At 35.9% G+C, this 19,334-nt stretch overlaps 2 protein-coding genes across 7 annotated transcripts; one reads left to right on the top strand and one right to left on the bottom strand.

Annotated features, from left to right (window-relative positions):
* LOC123310581 (piwi-like protein Ago3) lies at nt 1-5,075 on the bottom strand. Its single transcript, XM_044894125.1, has 5 exons — nt 4,876-5,075; nt 3,386-3,737; nt 2,430-3,307; nt 1,550-1,896; nt 1-1,473 (listed from the first exon to the last, which is right to left on the bottom strand). Exons 1-5 carry the CDS (start codon nt 4,879-4,881, stop codon nt 444-446), a joined length of 2,613 nt encoding a protein of 870 aa, XP_044750060.1. The 5' UTR covers nt 4,882-5,075; the 3' UTR covers nt 1-443.
* LOC123310582 (protein croquemort-like) lies at nt 4,308-18,684 on the top strand. Of its 6 annotated transcripts, XR_006537378.1 has the most exons (9): nt 8,272-8,574; nt 10,530-10,655; nt 10,885-11,199; nt 15,365-15,574; nt 15,632-15,843; nt 16,115-16,282; nt 16,342-16,539; nt 18,077-18,488; nt 18,543-18,684. XR_006537378.1 is itself a non-coding variant. In XM_044894128.1 (8 exons), exons 2-8 carry the CDS (start codon nt 10,536-10,538, stop codon nt 18,318-18,320), a joined length of 1,467 nt encoding a protein of 488 aa, XP_044750063.1. In that variant the 5' UTR covers nt 4,308-4,462; nt 10,530-10,535; the 3' UTR covers nt 18,321-18,684. The 6 variants fall into 6 exon arrangements, 5 of the variants coding, with proteins under 5 accessions (XP_044750063.1, XP_044750062.1, XP_044750064.1 ...); XM_044894128.1 differs by lacking the exon at nt 8,272-8,574 and adding an exon at nt 4,308-4,462 and having other exon boundaries at nt 18,077-18,684; XM_044894127.1 differs by lacking the exon at nt 8,272-8,574 and adding an exon at nt 6,730-7,031 and having other exon boundaries at nt 18,077-18,684.
* Nucleotides 18,685-19,334: the final 650 nt, after the last annotated feature.

The following is a 19,334-nucleotide window of genomic DNA, read 5'->3' as shown; positions in this document are numbered from 1 at the left end:
ACAAACGTGAAAATTTAATAAAAAATAAACTATCAAGTTGAACATCGCATACATTCATAACAGTGGTAGTTATATAATACAAATTAATGGAATATTCCTCTAAAGAAATTGTAACACGATATGTCTCATTCGGGAACGTAAAAGAGACAAATCATATATCTGAAACAAAGACTGAAGCGAAATAATACATCAGTCTTAGTTTCTTAATCTCTGTAAACAAGACAAATATACTACATAATGAGATGAAATGGGCTCACATCGTTAAAGCACAAACGAAATATTTATTTCATATTTCATACATATTAAAATGCATTTTCTTAAGTCTCTTCTAAAATTCGTAACAAAATAAAACACTTTTCTAAAAATAGAATTTCAGTCAAAAATTTTAAGGCATTCAAGAAAATCGAATGTTGAATCAAACATAGTGAAAAAAATATATTAAATTACAAGTAATATAATTTATCGGCCAACTCTGGTGCAACGGGTTTATTGATATGTTGCCCGTATAGTTGAGCCAGTTTGTGAGCGTACTGACAAGGGGCAGGAACTCGGACTGTTCCCGACCAATTATAATACAAATGGCATAATTTGAAAGCCAACCTTTGGACATGATCGGGCTTAAAGTTGCACGTATCGTGCAGAACAATATAATGCGTGGGATTAACAGTTCCCTGCCTTACATTTTGAGGTACTAAAAAGAAATCGGAGTGATATTTACGAGTAATACTGTGATCAACCACAGAACCGGGTTCCGGATTCTCGAAACCCTGATTATTGTGCAGAAATATCCTAGTGTTGGTCCTTTTTTGGACGATAACAAAACAAATCTTAACGTCCAGTTGAAACTGTTTCAGAGTATCTTCGAACTGGGGTATCTCCAGCCTTTTGCAATGCTCCAACTGACCGTCCCCGACACCATCCCGGAATATAACAATCTTGGCAGGGAAGGTACCGTTCACCTTCTGATACTGCTCCAGGGACTTCGTGAACACCAACTTGTAAAATTCGCTCAGCTCCCCCTTCTGAGGTACCGCCATCGAGAACCATCTCGAAAAACTCTCGTTCAGGCTGGATACGACGGCGCAGATCGATTCGCTCCTCGAACCCTTGGGCGGATGGTAGACGTCGATCCCGATGATCATCCAGTTCTTGAACGGGAACCTCAACGTCCACAACGTACCGCCCAATTTACAGTTTATTTGGAGCGCTATTTTTTGAATTATAGCGCGAGATCTCTGTTCGTTGGCCAGCGTTTTGGACAGTACCACCTGACTGGCCAACGGAAATTCGGAGGTGCACAACCTCTTTATGACACCGTACCTGTCTGAACGCAACGTTGGGCAAATGAAAACGCAGCATTGCGTGTCAGGTCTTACGTGTTGTTTTATGCCGTCTATGTAGGCTTCATTTCGGTCGTCCCTAAGCATGACCAACTGTGGCCGTTTGATGATGCATCCCAGTGCTGATCCTATCCTGAAAAGACAGAAAAACATTGAATATTTTGATTTACGACAAAAGCGATGCACAACTTTTACTGAATCCAACTTACCTCGTCATTGTTTCTGCAAATTTCGCTGCAGAATTCTTATCCCGACTGGTGTGGAATACAATCCAGTTCATTAAATCAATAGGTAAAGTTATCTTCTTCTCGGACAGAGCCCTAGTCCAATCGGCATTGTTCCTACATCTGAACTCCTCACCGTCACCGAAAAGAATGGTTTCGTTACCCAATATCCTCCCTTCTAACTTGATAGTGTCAGAATCCAACGATAACCCCCAATCGCTCAAGATCTGCCTTGCTTCAGCCGAATTGGCCACGTTTCTTAGGTAAGTTCGCAGTGCATTCATCCTTTGAGCGGGGGTGATTCTGGTATACTCTGCTACGTCTTTCATCACCTAAAATTGATATCTTCATTAATATGGATAATATGACGAAAATATTGATATCAGAAGTCACTTCTCGATCTGCAATGAATAGAAGATGGGAGAAGTTGAAAAAGTGTCTTCATTTGTGTTGCATGGAATTTTCGCCGGTACAAAGTAGTTTTACAAGTCGACGAATGCTTTCGCCGACTAACGCTGAATGAAATTGTTTAAAAAAAATTTCAAAAATGGACCATATTCGAAATCTCATAAGTCATCCAATGAAACCATAGAATTTACGGGATCGGCTAACTTCACGTTACACCACTAACGCCGATTGTGCTTTCAAAGACGTGAAGCTAGCTCGAGAACGGCGCAGACATGGGCGTAACATTCGATTGGGCATTCACGATTGAAAATGACCAATGACGTGTTGTTTTAGCATCTTTCAAGGTTTTTTTGATACTACAGCATTTTATCAGTTTTTTTGGAGGAAAGAAACATGAAGGAAGATTCCATGATTGTCATAGGTGGTTCTAGAAGCATATTTTAAAGGCGAAACTAACCTTGAAATCGGCCCTCATTTTATCGGTAAGTCCAGTCAAAAAACACAATTCAGGTACCAAACAAATCATTCTATCCACTTTTCCAGAAGCATCAGCCGATTTAATCGATTTCCGATTAACTAATAGGGGTTGAGTATCATTCAATATCGTGATGTTGTATTGTGACTTGTAGTAATCAACAAAGGAAACCGCAGATCCATCACTCGATTGAAATTTATCTCTTGGGCAAGTATCCCAAGCAACATCATCGATAATGTAGGTTTTATTGTTATATCGTGTCAATACACAAGCGCCGATGACGGAGTTTGTGAAATTTTCTCTGAAATTCGGGGCGGCTTGTAAATCTAACATCAATTCGTAAACGTTCTGACACCTCAAAACTCTGTGTTGTGTATCGAGGCATAGGAGGAGGCCACCTTCTAGTTCATCTGCCGTTACAGCAAATCCAGGATATACTTCTAGTCTATGTTGGGGAATAGAATATTTTTCCTTCATATTGTAGTAATTCCTTCCCATTTGTGAATACATCAATACTCTCATAACTTTCTTGAAGAGAACATTGTATAAATGAAGGCAATCAGCCATTATTTTTTTCTTCTTATATTTAACATCCATAACTACAGCTTCCCCTGTTGGAAGTGAACATTCAAATTGCACTACATCATCTGTCAGTAGTTTTGGAAGGTAAAGTACAGATCCGCCGTCGAACATTTTTATTTTTCCCATTTCAGCCATGTGCTGGTTCACCATCCTACATCTTATACTTTTAGAATCAACTTCTGGATTGAATCTAACCTCATATTCGAATACACCTTTATCTTTCTCAATGTTTAATTTTATATAATTAGAGGTGACATTCAGAGTTTTTCCCGATTCACCTGAAATGAAGTGTGAAATAAAGTAAACCTGTCCAAATAAAAATATTATCATACTGTTTAACTCTATGTTGAACTCACCTCTATAGGAAACTGCTTCACGTTCTTTACTTATACTTAATTTTGAAACATCTTCAGCCACTTTAGAAACATCCTTTGTAGAACTTGTACTTTGTGAGGGTAATGCAACATTAGAAGATGCTACTGCTGGTGTTGGTTCTGCACCAACTTTTTTTAGACGATTTTCCTGAATCTTCTTGAGTAGAGCAGCTCTACCTGTGGGCTTTGGTTGAGGTTCAGGTTCAGGCTCAGGAGGTGTAGGTTCCGTAGGCTGTATTCCAACTTGCTGGATCTTTCTTAACCTCAGCTTTTCTAAAAGGGCTGCTCTGCCTCTTGGACCCTGTGACTCTCCCATGTTGAAACTTTCTGGATACTAACAACAACGAGAAATTGAAAACTTTCGAGCAAATTAAGATAATGCGTCTGCGAGCCTAAATTTTGAAAAAAAAGTTGATACAATGGACTGAAGACTATATTACTACATATACAAAAACATGTCAACAAGTATTTTTACGCAATGTTGGCTTGGTTTGTATTTTCACAAAGCACAAGGATTTTAAATATCCGCCAACAGAAAATTTGAGGTTAGTCATTCACTTTTTTTTCTATGAATCACAAAAACTTTTTTTTTTCATCCAGATGGTGAAGAAAAAAGTGTCAAAAAAAAACGAGGAAATCAGAAAATCATAGGAGCATAAACCATATATCTAATAACAGAGAGATCTTTGCTGATAACGTGTTTATATGTCTTTTATAATCTGATGAAATTCTAAAACACTGATTTCATATCGGAATTGAATTGTTCAAGACGAAAAACATGAATTGTTTTAGAAGAAAAATAAATTTAGGTCTAATATGAAATATTTGGAATATTTCCATCCTTTCAAAAAATTTTTGTGACATTTGAGCATTTGAGAAATGTCGATGTCATTAACTTCAAATTTAAAAATTGAGGTTATGAATCAGAAAAAAAATTATGAAAATGCAATAATCTGTTTAGCCATTTATTATTTCTCATTCGAATGCCCCAGCGAATAGCGAAAATTGACAATTATAATGTAATGAATTTTCATCATCATTGACAAAGTTGGTAAAAAAGTGAGTAAACTTCCTTTTGTTGATAAGAAATTCAATGTTTTTACAAAGATTATAGTATAATCTATTACCCTTGGTTTTCTATTTATGTCTATATTTAAATATATGATGCATTTTTGAGAGGAATATGAATAGTAAATTATTCATGGTAGTTCTCAACAGCTCAAAGAATTCTTCAGTCATATCAGTATCAATCCTATTCTTACAAATATGATGCATGGTTGTGTTAGGCCATCTAATTCTAATTCCCAGCCCTAATACTTTCTTCAATTTCAGTGTACAGCCTTATATCATATTGAGTATGGTTCTAAGTTGAGCAACTTGAATCTATGCAACTACAAGTTTTCATGAGAATGAAGAATTCTTTCGAGAAAAAATATCAAATGTATTATAAGGTTATATTTGTTACACCTTACCTTCATTTTTCAAATTGTTCTGTCCTTGGAATGATGTAACATTAAACAATTTATCATGCATCTACGTATCAACATTAATGCATGCCAAGTCATTGACATTTGTCATTAATTGTTATCTGTTCAGTTGTTCCATATATGTAGAACTATTTCGATGACTTGTCATTTCTTCCTTATACAATTTCAGCCTGTGCCTTTTTCTGCAGTCAGCCTTTTTTCCAAAAAACTCAGTTTGGAAGCATATGGCTATGGACAAAAATTTATATGCTGCTACTTGAGTACATATAATTTACACTAATAATTCATTTGTATCGAAGGCAACCAATGACCTCAAGCTTAGCTTTGTTGATCATTAATATTTGATATATATTTAAATACAAAAACAATTTAAATACATAAGCATAGACAATAACTGCAATTTACATCTTTTGAGTAGGATTTCGTTGAAAATCTTCCTTATTTTATGAGAGATTCATAAAATATCTGCACTGCATCATTATAATTTTAATTTGTTGTATAATTTCAAATTGTTATATCAGCTTCTGCATCTTAAAATGGAATGTCAGTCAAAATTCAAAAGCCAAGGTTAATGGCTGCGTCACATGTCTGTTTCAATGGAAATTATCATTTATTTTGGTCTATTCAATTATTTACCGGATGGCGAGAAGATACAGCAAAGGAGGTGCAATTCAATTCAAAGCCGATTGGAAGGGTGATGCTGTTGAAGGTGGCAAGGCCAAGCCCACTGACAGAACTCGGTTCGTTAGCAGTGGCATAGCATAGACATAGGGTGGTAAGGTTAGAAAGAAGATGATTCGAAATATCTTCTACTTTTATGTGAAAACGTTCTTTATCTAATGGCTACGTCATTGGACGTGCTGAAGATACTTTCACGAGTTAGTCGAGTTAGCACCTCACCGTTTAATTCTTGGTTGATACCAAGAAGATATAGCAAAGGAGATCGGAAGTACTCTGCACACACGCCACGTCACACCTTGCCACCTTCTACGTCATTACCTTTCCAATCGACTTTGAACTGAATTGCACTTCATTTGTATATCTTCTTGATTAATACGAAAAAAAATGAAATATAGAAAGCAACACAGAAATGAATAATGAAGGGGTTATTTGAACAAGGTTTTTGGGGCTGTTGCCTTCTTCAAGAGCTGTGTTTTACGTTGATGCCCTACGAACCACTCTGCTGCTTCTTTATTCCATAATCTGTTAGCAAAACAAAGTACGTAAGCATATTGCTCGTCAAATTATGAACTTTCTACAAGACGCGAGTGGATTGTAGAATATAATACCTCTAAAATTCATCTTACTGAAGTATCCAACTCTAAACACATAAGTTGTCTTCAAACTTCTATTTTAATGGCTCACAATGTCTTGTGAATGAATTAGTGAGCCATTAAAACTGAAGTGTGAAGACAAATCATCTGTTTAGGGATTGTAGATCTTTTGAGAATTTACATTGCACTGCTACCTTAAGATCTATACAAGAAGCAGGTGTTTTGCTGTGGCCTGTGGCGAACCCTATTCACTGTGGTGAATACGTGTGGGATATTATGGCAAGAGACTTTGTATCACCTTCCACAAACATGTTACAGGAGCACATTTAGCTAAAAGTTATTATTCGATTTCTTATTCGGGTTACATGCTAATTAACGTTCTTATAACATTAGCTTACCACATTGCTAATAAATTGAGTTAGAAAAATTATTCTTTCTGGGTGTAACACTTCTAGTGTCATCTAGTATAATAAACCAATGTGCGATATTTTAAGCATTTTTTGTTCAGTGTATAATATGTTCGGATCAAAGTACTGAAAATCGAAAGAAACATCATCTGACCCCTGCCATGTCGTTCGCTGCTGATAAATAGCTATTATTATTTCCTTGAATAAATGAGTAATATGTGTTGGTAATGCTAAATTATTCTGTTCTAATGGAAGTACTCATTCACATGTCGAGTGTTGTGCATACAACATTGTGAATTAAAAATCAATCGACCGGAATCGAATGTAGTTGAGCATCGAGATGGACAGTGATAATTGTAGTTTGGAAATCGAAAAAGGGCAGAGGGCTGTTACATCTAGTGAAGGGAAATCGGATGAAAGTCCGAAATCATCAGCAAATGTGGAAAATGGACTTAAAAACGTAAGGTTTTGGATGATTTTCAACTAACCAAAAGTTTGTCAAGCCCTCCAGAGGTTCATTGAATCTAAGTCTAAGAAATCAAGCAGCAAAAGTTATTATTAATATTATAACTACAATAAGAGTGGAGGTTATATCTTTGTACTTAATTGTGTTACAAAAAATTAAAAGTATTCTACTATGGTCTGAATAATCTATAATAATCTATATACTAAACATGTCATTTCTCCATCGGTCGTATTGATTCTTGAATGAGTTTATTGAAGAAGCATTTACCACTTCAAAACAAAAATTATCACTGTTTACGTTTTGAGATGAATAGGAACCAATGGAACATATTGGAGATCACTTGATTATACTTGGTACGAAAATTGAGGTCTATCCTACTAGCTTGTGGCTTCAAATTAATTATGTGTTTGAAAGTTGAGAATCGAAGAATTGAACGTTACACAAATTATATACTCGAAACATGTTTCGGTAGAATAATTACAATTTGGTAACATATCAACCAAGAGGAGACTTTTGCCAGGAGTTCCCGAATTTCATTGTATCAACGTATTTTCTTTAATATTATATTGAAACTTGGATAATATCGAAGACTTTCCTAGAATAATGTGGCTTTTTGTAGAATTTAAAGCGTCTTCTTAACATATATTATTTCACTAGAACAAATCGGCTCAGTATGACATAGTATAGAGTCTAAAATATAGACCAATGAACTCCAATGATACCCGGAAGTATCTTCCAGATAAATTCAAAATCGTAGGAAATGAAGGAAATATTTGGAGCAGCATTTTTGCAACTTGATAATGCTTTCCCAATTCCATCGCTCTGAATGTATGTAATATATCAGCACCACTTGAAGTAGGAGCATTTACTCCATTCATTTCTATTACTTCACACTATCTCATCAGAGCTCATATTTTTCACTCTACATACGATGTGTGTGAATTGGAGAGAAAGTAAATTGGTCGTTGGATGTTAAAGTCAATGTCAATGTGAACAGTGATGTGTGGTTCGTGATTTTATGGAAGTTGTTGACTGTTCCATCCATCTCAGAACGTTTTGGTATAATCTAACTAATAAATAGGTATGGACGAGTGCTATCGTTATGAAAAGAAGAATAATTAAAATGTAACGATGATTAGTTGGTGGAAAATGAAAAATTTTGATAAGCTATTCGCACGACCATCTAAAACGTGACCAAATGTTTCAATTTTTAAAAGTTTCGATAATAATGCACCAAACAAGGAGTAATATGACTCAAATTACTGATTTCAACGAAGCTAAGAATAAACATTGTGTCAGATCTCGATTATCAGAGCTACCAATTATTCATTTATTATTTTCCGTTTGTGCATCAACAATCGATCTGTTGTTGGATATATGCTATTCATTCATAGATGTTTTTTCGAATTTATCCTTTGATTTGGTTGAAATAAATTCTTTTAATCGTTCGTTATATGATCAGAGACACGGAAATAGCAAAATCAGAGGTATCAGGAAGTTTTTGACGAACTTATCACGGACCTTCAACAGTTTAAAGGTAGTATCTGATTGAAATTTCATTCATATAGATCCAGTGTTATCGGTTCATTACCTAATTAATCATTTCTTTTATTATTTTTTTATAAGAACAGAACAGGAGAGTGATATGCGTTGCATTACAGTTTGATGAGATTATTCGTAATGATATACTCTGCTCAACAATTGAGCACTTATGCTCATTTTCTAAAAGGGGTTGACCATGGTTACTAAGGGTGAAAATTCAATCAATGAAATCGGGATCTGTTCTCATTGGAATATTTATGATTGTCTGAGAATTTTGTGTCTAAACTTTATCTTCGTTATATCTAATTCTAATCGTTCATCGTCAGACAACAAAATACGTTTTGTTCGGCAGATCATAAGTTTTCATCTCGTCGACCACAAGTCTCAACGCTGTCAGATTATAATCGAGACTGAAATGAATTCTGGCGTGGAAAAATTTGAGTATCCATTTCGAAACTTATCGGAATAGTCATTTTCGAAATAATGGTGTAATTGGGATATTACAGGCTGAAGGTCATGAACGATACCAATTGGTTTGATGTAGAAAAAAAGTGTGATATAATGAGGTAGCTTTCGAATTGTTGAGGGAATGGTGCGCACTTGAATTAAAATAGTTTTTGTGGTTGGTATAGGTATAACTATTTCTCAGAACTAAAATTTCAAGTCATTATAAGTGCATTTTTGATACAACTAACGAAATTTTAAAGTAAACTATAATATTCGAAACAAAAGGATACGAAGAGTAAAAATTTATTATTTTCCAATCCATATGGTTATCTAACTTTTTTCGTTTTCCAATAAATTTTCTTCATTACAGAATCACCCATTCATATTTGAGTGATTAACGTGAAGTGGTTAAGTTCAGAAGTGTTCTGTGAAGTTTCTAATAACAAAATGTACCTAGAGTGTTTGTAAATGATAATATTATTTTTCTGCCTTATCTGATACAGCAGACTGCTAATATTCTCATAATTTCATAGGTGAGACTTATTCAGAGTTAGTATAGAGAGATATTATCGTTGAGTTCGAATAGGTGGTTCATTTTGAGGGTTTATCCTGTAGATTGAGTAAAATTTCGACTAGAAAGAATACTATGAACCGAATCTATATTAGAGAATGAAGGAATTTTTTTTCTATCCTGTTTCATTTACTGAGGAGTAGATATATGTGGGTGCAGAAAGATTACCAATTATCAGAACTTATTTATAATTGATTTTAGATGGGGATATATTAGGTACCGTTTATGTTCTTATCCATTAATATTAGCATAAATTTACCACGATAATACAGACAGCAATGAAAACAAGTTTTTAAGGTTGTCATCATTTCATCATTATGTAATGGTTTTTCCTGGGAAAAATTCAATGCTGCTCTCACAAGTGCAACTAACACGTCTTGTTCAATTAATTTAAAACATGGATGGAGAAACGATTTTTTGAATCTAGTTTACTGATGATGAACCATGGTCAGCATCTACTCTTCATCTTCGGTGGAACGTTCTCCATTTAGTTGTCCTGACGATGGCAAATTGGGTAGTTCTATTCAGATTGTAACACTTGTTGATATTCATATCAGCGGGTGGTATGTTAATTCCTATTATTGTAGTTTACTCGTGTATCCTCCAATTTGTTCAGTTTTTCGATAATATGGAGAAGTGAGAATGAAAATGGCGCATCGTTTGGGCGGTGATGACCTAAAAATTAATTTATGCTTGCTGATAGAAGCATCGATCATGTAATACGTATCAGTAGCTTATTTATCGAAATTTTAACAGCACAACATAACAACAGATAAGGGCCTGCATTCTTTTATTGATCAACCGAGTGAATCACACGGTTCCGCCGAAGAATCAGTTTCGTATAGGTCTGTTCAAAGTGAACAAGTTGTTCACTTTACTGCGCGTCTCAATTGATGGTATTTCTTGAGCTGAAAGATTAATTTTTTTTCCAGAAGAACATGGTTTGCTCCAGGAAATGCCAGAAAGGGACACTGTTCCTCTTTTCGGTGGTGTTTTTGGTTTTCGGTATCGTTCTGGCTTTGACATGGCATAATATATACAACAATATCGTCAAAACGGTGAGTTCATGTTAAACTTCTGCTGCTCCCATGAAAATTGAAAATGGACTAATGATTAAGAAGAAAATGGCAATATTGTATTGTTATGCATCTTAATTAATTTGATTATTATTGTAGATTTTCTCTGGATGGAATTTTATCGTTTCAGTTAAAAATTAGTTTCTATTTTCAAACACTACTGTTAAGCAATATTATCGGCTGATATCAATAAACTTTCGATTTTCCACAGGAACTTTCATTGGAGAATGAGAACACCCAACAGTTCAAGTTCTGGAAGGAGACGCCTATCCCTATGTTTCTAGAAATATACCTGTTCAACTGGACGAACGCGGCGGACTTCAAAGCAGGAGAACCGTGGACCAAAAAGCCGAAATTTCAACAATTGGGGCCTTACACCTTCAAGGAGCATCACTCCAGAGTCAATATTAAATATAATGATAATAATACCGTCAATTTTAATACTGTACGAACGTGGCACTTTGTACCTGAGAAAACCGTGGGTTCCTTAGACGACAATATCACGACGTTGAACGCTATCGCTTTGGTGAGTGTCAAATTCATACATTGGCTAAGTGAAGATGATAGGTGTCAAATGATTAATATTTAACTTGCAAGGTAGGGGAGCGAAGTAGGAATGAAAATTACGCTCCTTTCGAGGGAAAATTAGGAACTGGGTTCTTATTATCTCATGGTAAGGTATGTTGGTATGGAATTCATGACATTTTATCTCGAAAACTGATTACATAGTTACTTGAGCATATCACTGCATTACGATAAAAATTGTGAGTAATTCTTTATGTCGAAGGTGAACTTGTCTTGAGTCATCTTATCTAGGCCCTGTTGAAGAATAACCGTTCGGTCTTGAGGAAGTTTTAACTGCACCCAACTTTTTGGGAATTTTTCGAAGGTCATCTTTAGAGGAATCAATCTTCCAGGAAAATTATCGTAGATCTAAACTTGACACATATTCTGGAAGAGCAACTCTTCTAGTAGTAAATCTGAGAACTTCATCCATTTCGGCACAACCGTTCGGTCTTGAGGAAGTTTCAACTGAACCCATCTTTCTGGGAATTTTTCGAAGGTCAACTTTCGAGTCGATTATCTCCCAGGAAAATTATAGCAGATCTAAACGTGATACATATTCTGAAAGAGCAACTCTTCTAGTAATAAATCTGAGAACTACATCTATTTCGGCACAATCGTTCGGTCTTGAGGAAGTTTTAAGTAACCTCAACTTTTTAGGAATTTTTCGAAGATCATCTTTGGAGTAATTTCTCTTCCAGGAAAATTATCGTAGATCTAAACGTGATACATATTCTGAAAGAGCAACTCTTCTAGTATAAAATCTGAGAACTTTATCCATCTCGGCACAACCGTTCTTGAGGAAGTTTCAAGTGAAATTCGCAATTTTTGAAAAATGCCATTTCAACGATGAAAATCTGAACGAGGGGAGATAGGCTTTCGAAATTGCTCGCAATAGATTCAGCTTGTTCGAAAACCTTTATTTTCATACCAAAATTTCAAATATCCGGCCCAGTTTAGGAGAAAATAATTTTTTTTGTTTATCCACTTTTCATTTTCGAGTTGACTTCGAAGAGCTCTCTGGAGTGCAATTCTCTATTGAATCATCAACTGTTTGGTTTTCTAAAATCTTCAAAACTAGTTCTATGCACTCCATATCCTAAGACACTAATAAAACATCCTGATTTTCAGACAGTTTAGAAAATAGGTCATTTTAGGGGGGTCTAACCCCTTGCTCATTTTTGACCCAAAAAATCGAGATTTTCGAAATCGAGTTCTAACTCTAGGGTGGAAGCCTAGACAACGCTGATTATATAACCGGAAATCCCAATTGGATCAGACGAATATAACAGGAGATATCGCAGATTGAAAATTGCAATTTTTGAAAAAATGCCATTTCCAAGATGAAAATCTAAACGAAGGGAGATAGGCTCCCGAAAATACTCGCAACTCCTTTTCCTGGAAGGAATTTTTCACACATTATATCCTTAATGAAGGCAGTTAGTCAAGCCCGTTCATTTTTCTGAGGCGTACGTATTTGCGATTTTGCATTTACTCGTTGAATTTCCGTTAATAAGAAAGTACGATATACGTTCAAATAGTTTAGATATTTATATTTATAAGCCGTTCGACCTTTAGTTGACATTGTACCGTAAGAACGGTAATATAAATGAGAGAATTTGCACTTTTGAAGATGTCTTCCAACGGGATGTTCTCAAGGGTACGAATTAATATTATGTATACTGAATCATCAACGGTTTAGTTTTCTAGAATCTTCAAAACAACTTCATCCATATTCTGGGACAGTAATAGTATTTCTTTGAGGAAAATCATCGTAGATCTGAATGTTATACTTATACTGAAAGAGCAACCCTTCTTGTAACAAATCTCAAGATTTCATTCATTTCATTCTTAACTGACCCCATCTTGTTGGGAATTTTTAGATGATCACGTATCGACACGCGTATCTCCCAGAAAAATTTTCGACATGGAGTTTTTGTGCTAGGGCGGAAGCCTTGACAATGCTGATTATAGAACCTGAAATCCCAATTGGATCAGACGAATATAACAGGAGATATCGCAGATTGAAAATTGCAATTTTTGAAAAATGCCATTTCTAAGATGAAAATCTAAACGAAGGGACATAGGCTCCCGAAAATGCTCGCAATAGATTCAGCGTGTTCGAAAACCTATATTTTCATACCAAAATTTCAAATATCTGGCCCTGTTTAGGAGAAAATAAATTTTTTTGTTTTTCCAATTTTCATTTTCGAGTTGACTTCGAAGAGCTTTCTGGAGTGCAATTCTCTATTCAAGCATGAACTGTTTAGTTTTATGGAATCTACAGAACGACTTATATGCACTCCGTGTACTAGAATAGTAATAGAGCACCCTGATTTTTAGACAGAGGAGCAAATATGTCATTTTAGGGGGGTCTAACCCCTTGCTCATTTTTGACCCAAAAAATCGGGATTTTCGAAATCGAGTTTTTGTGCTAGGATGGAAGCCTTGGCAACGCTGATTATAGAACCGGAAATCCCAATTTGATCAGACTAATATATCAGGAGTTATCGCAGATTAAAATTTGCAATTTTTGAAAAATGCCATTTGAAAGATGAAAATCTAAACGAAGGTAGATAGGCTCACGAAATTGCTTGGAATAGATTCAGCGTATTCGAAAACCTATATTTCCATACCAAAATTTCAAATATCTGTCCCTGTTTGGGAGAAAATATTTTTTTTTGTTTTTCCACTTTTCATTTTCGAGTTCACTTTGAAGTGCTCTCTGGAGTGCAATTCTGTATTCAAGCATGAACTGTTTGGTTTCATGGAACCTACAGAGCGACTTCTATGCACTCCATATCCTAGAATAGTAATAGAACTCCCTGATTTTTAGACAGAGGAGCAAATATGTCATTTTAGGGGGGTCTAACCCCTTGCTCATTTTTTACCCAAAAAATCGGGATTTTCGAAATCGAGTTTTTGTGCTAGGATGGAAGCCTTGGCAACGCTGATTATAGAACCGGAAATCCCAATTTGATCAGACTAATATATCAGGAGTTATCGCAGATTAAAATTTGCAATTTTTGAAAAATGCCATTTGAAAGATGAAAATCTAAACGAAGGGAGATAGGCTCACGAAATTGCTTGGAATAGATTCAGCGTATTCGAAAACCTATATTTCCATACCAAAATTTCAAATATCTGTCCCTGTTTAGGAGAAAATAATTTTTTTTGTTTTTCCACTTTTCATTTTCGAGTTCACTTTGAAGTGCTCTCTGGAGTGCAATTCTGTATTCAAGCATGAACTGTTTGGCTTCATGGAACCTACAGAGCGACTTCTATGCACTCCATATCCTAGAATAGTAATAGAACTCCCTGATTTTTAGACAGAGGAGCAAATATGTCATTTTAGGGGGGTCTAACCCCTTGCTCATTTTTGACCCAAAAAATCGGGATTTTCGAAATCGAGTTTTTGTGCTAGGATGGAAGCCTTGGCAACGCTGATTATAGAACCGGAAATCCCAATTAGATCAGACTAATATATCAGGAGTTATCGCAGATGGAAATTTGCAATTTTTGAAAAATGCCATTTGAAAGATGAAAATCTAAACGAAGGGAGATAGGCTCACGAAATGGCTTGGAATAGATTCAGCGTATTCGAAAACCTTTATTTCCATACCAAAATTTCAAATATCTGTCCCTGTTTAGGAGAAAATAATTTTTTTTGTTTTTCCACTTTTCATTTTCGAGTTGACTTCGAAGAGCTCTCTCGAGTGCAATTCTCTATTCAAGCATGAACTGTTTAGTTTTATGGAATCTACAGTACGACTTATATGCACTCCGTGTACTAGAATAGTAATAGAACACCCCGATTTTTAGACAGAGGAGCAAATATGTAATTTTAGGGGGGTCTAACCCCTTGCTCATTTTTGACCCAAAAAATCGGAATTTTCGAAATCGAGTTTTTGTGCTAGGGTGGAAGCCTTGGCAACGCTGATTTATAGAACCGTAAATCCCAATTGGATTAGACTAATATATCAGGAGTTATCGCAGATTGAAACTTGCAATTTTTGAAAAATGCCATTTCAACGATGAAAATCTAAACGAAGGGAGATAGGCTCACGAAATTACTTGGGATAGATTCAGCATATTGTTTTTGACGATCATTTCATTCCTCGTTTTAGACTGTCGGAAATATAGTCAAGCATAAATCCCTGATTATACGGAGAGGCGTGAATTTTCTTCTGGAAGAAAAACGTGTGGAATTGACAGTTACCAAGACGGCCAAGGAATTCCTTTTCGAGGGTTATAACGACACTTTGTTGACTCTGCTGAAGAAGATACACCTGAAGGGTATCGATATTCCATTCGATAAATTTGGATGGTTTTATAACGTACGTATACTTTTGCCCTAGACCTGTGAACATACGTTAATATTCAAAAAATCGTAGAGGAATGGTTCCAGTACTTATGATGGGAATTTCACCATGTATACGGGAGCGGATGACATACAGAAATTGGGAATTATAACGAGGTGGAATCAAAGCCCAAGGTCGCCAGAGTACCCTGGCTACTGTGGTATGGTCAATGGAACCTCAGGAGAATTGTGGTATCCTTTGAAGGACGCGGAGAAGGTCTCCATATTCACACCAGATACTTGCAGGTAAAATGAACTAATGTGCGGAAAGGTTGGGAAAATTCTGGAATTTGGCACCATAACTTTTTTTCCCAGTCGAAAAACGTGCTTCCAGGATTTTCCTTTAACTTCTACATATTTCAAAACCTTCCCCGATAACTTTTCTAGAATTCTCCATACTCTGGATGACCGTAAGTGGAGTGATAGCTTCCTGACACAAATTTCAAATTATCGTCTTCGCACGCTTGATACTTCGAAGCGGTTATCAATCGATTCTAACCTCATTTTCAATTTTCAGCACTTTAACCCTTGAAGCGAATGGTACTTATTCCACTTTTGGCGTGGAAGGGAAACTTTTTGCTCAGACTGAGCGATTGTTTGATAATGGTACCAAATATCAGGAAATGGACTGCTTCAGTCCAGGGGTGCATTTGCCCACAGGTGTCAGAAATGTATCTCAGTGCAAGTAAGTCGAACTGTTCATTTCTCTGCTACTGGGTACTATATTATCATTATCAATTTCAGGTTTGGTGCACCTGCATTCATGTCCATGCCTCACTTTTATATGGCCGATCCTTCCTATCTGAATGCGGTGGAAGGTTTGCGTCCAGATCCAAGTAATCACAATTTTTATTTAGCCTTAGAACCAAATACTGGATTGCCTCTCAAAGTTCACGCCAGCTTGCAAGTCAGTTTGTATTTGGAGAGGATAAAAGGGATAAGGTGAGTCTTTCAGTTCAAACGCAGCGGCGGCTCATTGTAATTTGAAATAAGCAGAATACACTGCTCGAAAATTGGTGTACATACCATGTAGAGAGGCAGCACACAAAATATGGTCCTCATGATGGCTTAATTGAAATATTTTAACTGAACCCAACTTTTTTGGAATTTTTCGAAGGGCATCTTTCGAGAAATTAATCTTCCAGGAAAATCATCGCAGATTTAAACGTGATACATATTCTGAAAGAGCAACTCTTCTAGTAATAAATCTGAGAATTTTATCCAATTCGGCGCAACCGTTCGGTCTTGAGGAAGTGAACCCAACTTTTTTGGAATTTTTCGAAGGTCATCTTTCGAGAAACTTATCTTCCAGGAAAATTATCGCAGATCTAAACGTGATACATATTCTGAAAGAGCAACTCTTATGGTATAAAATCTGAGAACTTCATCTATTTCGGCAAAACCGTTCGATCTTGAGGAAGTTTTAACTGAACCCAACTTTTTTGGAATTTTTCGAAGGTCATCTGTCGAGAAATTAATCTTCGGAGAAAATTATCGCAGATCTAAACGTGATACATATTCTGAAAGAGCAACACTTCTAGTAATAAATCTGAGAATTTTATCCATTTCGGCGCAACCGTTCGGTCTTGAGGAAGTTTTAACTGAACCCAACTTTTTTGGAATTTTTCGAAGATCATCTTTCGAGAAATTAATCTTCCAGGAAAATTATCGCAGATCTAAACGTGATACATATTCTGAAAGAGCAACTCTTCTAGTAATAAATCTGGGAATTTTATTCATTTCGGCACAACCGTTCGGTCGTGAGGAAGTTTTAACTCAACCCAAATTTTTGGAATTTTTCGAAGGTCATCTGTCGAGAAATTAATCTTCGAGGAAAATTATCGCAGATCTAAACGTGATACATATTCTGAAAGAGCAACACTTCTAGTAATAAATCTGAGAATTTTATCCAATTCGGCGCAACCGTTCGGTCTTGAGGAAGTTTTAACTGAACCCAACTTTTTTGGAATTTTTCGAAGGTCATCTGTCGAGAAATTAATCTTCGAGGAAAATTATCGCAGATCTAAACGTGATACATATTCTGAAAGAGCAACTCTTCTAGTAATAAATCTGAGAATTTTATCCATTTCGGCACAGCCGTTCGGTCTTGACGAATTCTCAAGTGAAATTCGGTAATTTTTGAAAAATGCCATTTCAACTATGAAAATCTAAACGAAGGGAAATAGGCTTTTGAAATTGCTCGCAATAGATTCAGCGTGTTAGGAAAGCTATATATTCGAAATTATTTTTTGAAGTTGAAACGGATATGTACTGGGATCTTTTTGGCAAAAGTAGACAGAGTTTTACTTCCATCGTGTGGCTTTCAACTCTTCAATTTTTGAGCATTGTATATTTTTAAGGAATGAAATTCGTCGGAATGCCATTTATTTTTATTTAAGTTGTTTTTATCACACTCCTTCTTTATGATCTTCGCTGATATTTGTTGAAGTTAGTTCCTATTCTGTTACTTCTCTTGCAGCATATTCGAGAATGTTAATACAACAATGATGCCGGTACTTTGGTTCCGCCAAGAAGCAGCCATCACAGAAAACCTTGCCGATCTGGCGAAGACGCTGATCCTTTTACCAAGCATCGGAACTTACACAGCTTACGGAGTAATAGGCTTAGGTTGTCTTCTGCTACTTATAGGTTCATTCATCACTGTACGACAAGGATGGAGAGGTACAGAAGATGAGGAACCTCTAACGCAGAACCACCTTTAACTTTCCCTCTATGATTTACAGTAGCGGGTGATATTAAATTTTAGATTGCCAAGGCTCACTGACGAATTATTTTAAGCTATAAACTGTGATATTTGATACTTTATTGCTGAGATTGATATTTGTACAGACATCTGAGAGAAGTCGATGAGAGACCAAAAATACGAGAATGTATGTATTTGAACATTTTCGGTATAGTAAGGTATATTTGAATTTGTTTTTTAGGGAAACCATTGTTGCCATATCGAATTATTATGTTTACCTTGAGATGTACGAATCAAATCGTTCAACCTTTATTTTAGCAATCTTTGTTGAGAATAATTTGTTTTAAGTCGATCAAAATAAATACTTACTTAACTATTTTTAACATTTTCGTTTTATTTGGGGAACTGGATTCGTTTCCGACAACCTAGAAAATACAAAAGTTTTAAACCTTTCATAGCTCAAATCATCATCAGATCCAACAAAAACAGAAAAGAGTACGAAAAAAAACATCTTCCATTACAGCTCTCGTTATGTATAATCCACGACAGGCTGCAGTTTGTTTATTACTCTACTTAACATTGTACATCTGTCTTCGTGCATTGTTACCAGGGCAATTCTCCTTTAGGTTCCCCAATTTCTTCCAACAGAGAACGCCAGATGGCGCACCTGTCTGTGCAGTAACCAATTTTTTTCAAAATAGTCTACCAATTTGACTTGATAGATCGTTGTAGGAGGTAGGACTGGAAAATCTCAACCGGTAGATTCACTCTTCTACAAGACTAGATGATTAACTTTTCGATAGATCGATAAACATTTATCAATTTACCGGCTATATAGCCGGTAATTTCACATAATCGGTAGGTAGTTTTACTATGATGTCTCCATTTTCGCTTACTTGGAGATGAGAATCGAAGCCAAGGTCAGAACTGTGCACACGAGATGTTGGCCACTAAATCGTTTGGATCAAGCATGTGTGTCAACGTCCTCCTTCAGTTTTGTTCTACAAATTCGAATTGTATTTCATAATCAACA

This window comes from Coccinella septempunctata, chromosome 3, assembly GCF_907165205.1.
Source record: "Coccinella septempunctata chromosome 3, icCocSept1.1, whole genome shotgun sequence".
In the NCBI taxonomy this organism is placed as follows: domain Eukaryota; kingdom Metazoa; phylum Arthropoda; class Insecta; order Coleoptera; family Coccinellidae; genus Coccinella; species Coccinella septempunctata.
Note: the sequence above shows the minus strand (reverse complement) of the source record. Positions and strands in the feature narration are given on the sequence as shown.